The sequence below is a fragment of the Eimeria mitis genome, genomic scaffold (genome assembly GCF_000499745.2).
Source record: "Eimeria mitis Houghton genomic scaffold, Emh_scaff10314, whole genome shotgun sequence".
NCBI lineage: Eukaryota > Apicomplexa > Conoidasida > Eucoccidiorida > Eimeriidae > Eimeria > Eimeria mitis.
Window position 1 is genome coordinate 324 of NW_013567197.1, and position 491 is coordinate 814.

General features: G+C 60.3%; 1 protein-coding gene across 1 annotated transcript in view; it reads left to right on the forward strand.

Moving 5' to 3' along the window:
• Positions 1-491, forward strand: part of EMH_0099070 (uncharacterized protein) — a gene marked incomplete at both ends in the record, with an annotated part of 1311 nt that overhangs the window by 257 nt on the left and 563 nt on the right. Inside the window, one exon of the mRNA XM_013494094.1 lies at positions 1-489. Within this exon, the coding sequence (XP_013349548.1) occupies positions 1-489 (489 nt within the window). The remainder of the gene's footprint in view (positions 490-491) is intronic.

The following is a 491-nucleotide window of genomic DNA, read 5'->3' on the forward strand; positions in this document are numbered from 1 at the left end:
CACACGGCAGGTGCTGAACGCCACGCGGCTGTCTCCTGTCCCCCCGGTGTCTCCTCCGCTGTATCGTGTGTCTTTGTGGGGTGTCTTGGCGGAGACACTGCTGCCGCACATTACTCGCCTCGTGCTGCAGCAGCAGCTGCTGCTGCTGCATGCATGTCTTTGGCCAGAAGAAACACCAACAGAGACCAGCAGCAGAGGCTGCAGCAGCCCCAGCAGCAAGAACTGCAGCAGCAAGAACTGCAGCAGCAACAGCAGCAGCAACAGCAGCAGCAACAGCACGACTCCTGAAGCGCCCATGCAGCCGCCGCACTCTCAACAGCAGCAGCAGCAGCAGCAGCAACAGCAGCAGCAGCAGCAGCAGCAGCAGCAGCAGCAGCAGTCTCTTGCGGATGTTGTTTCCTCCGTGTCTCCTCCTGCTGTGTCTCAGGCAGCAGCAAAAGCAGCACTAACAGCAGCAACTGCAGCAGCAACAGCAGTAGCAGCAGCACTGG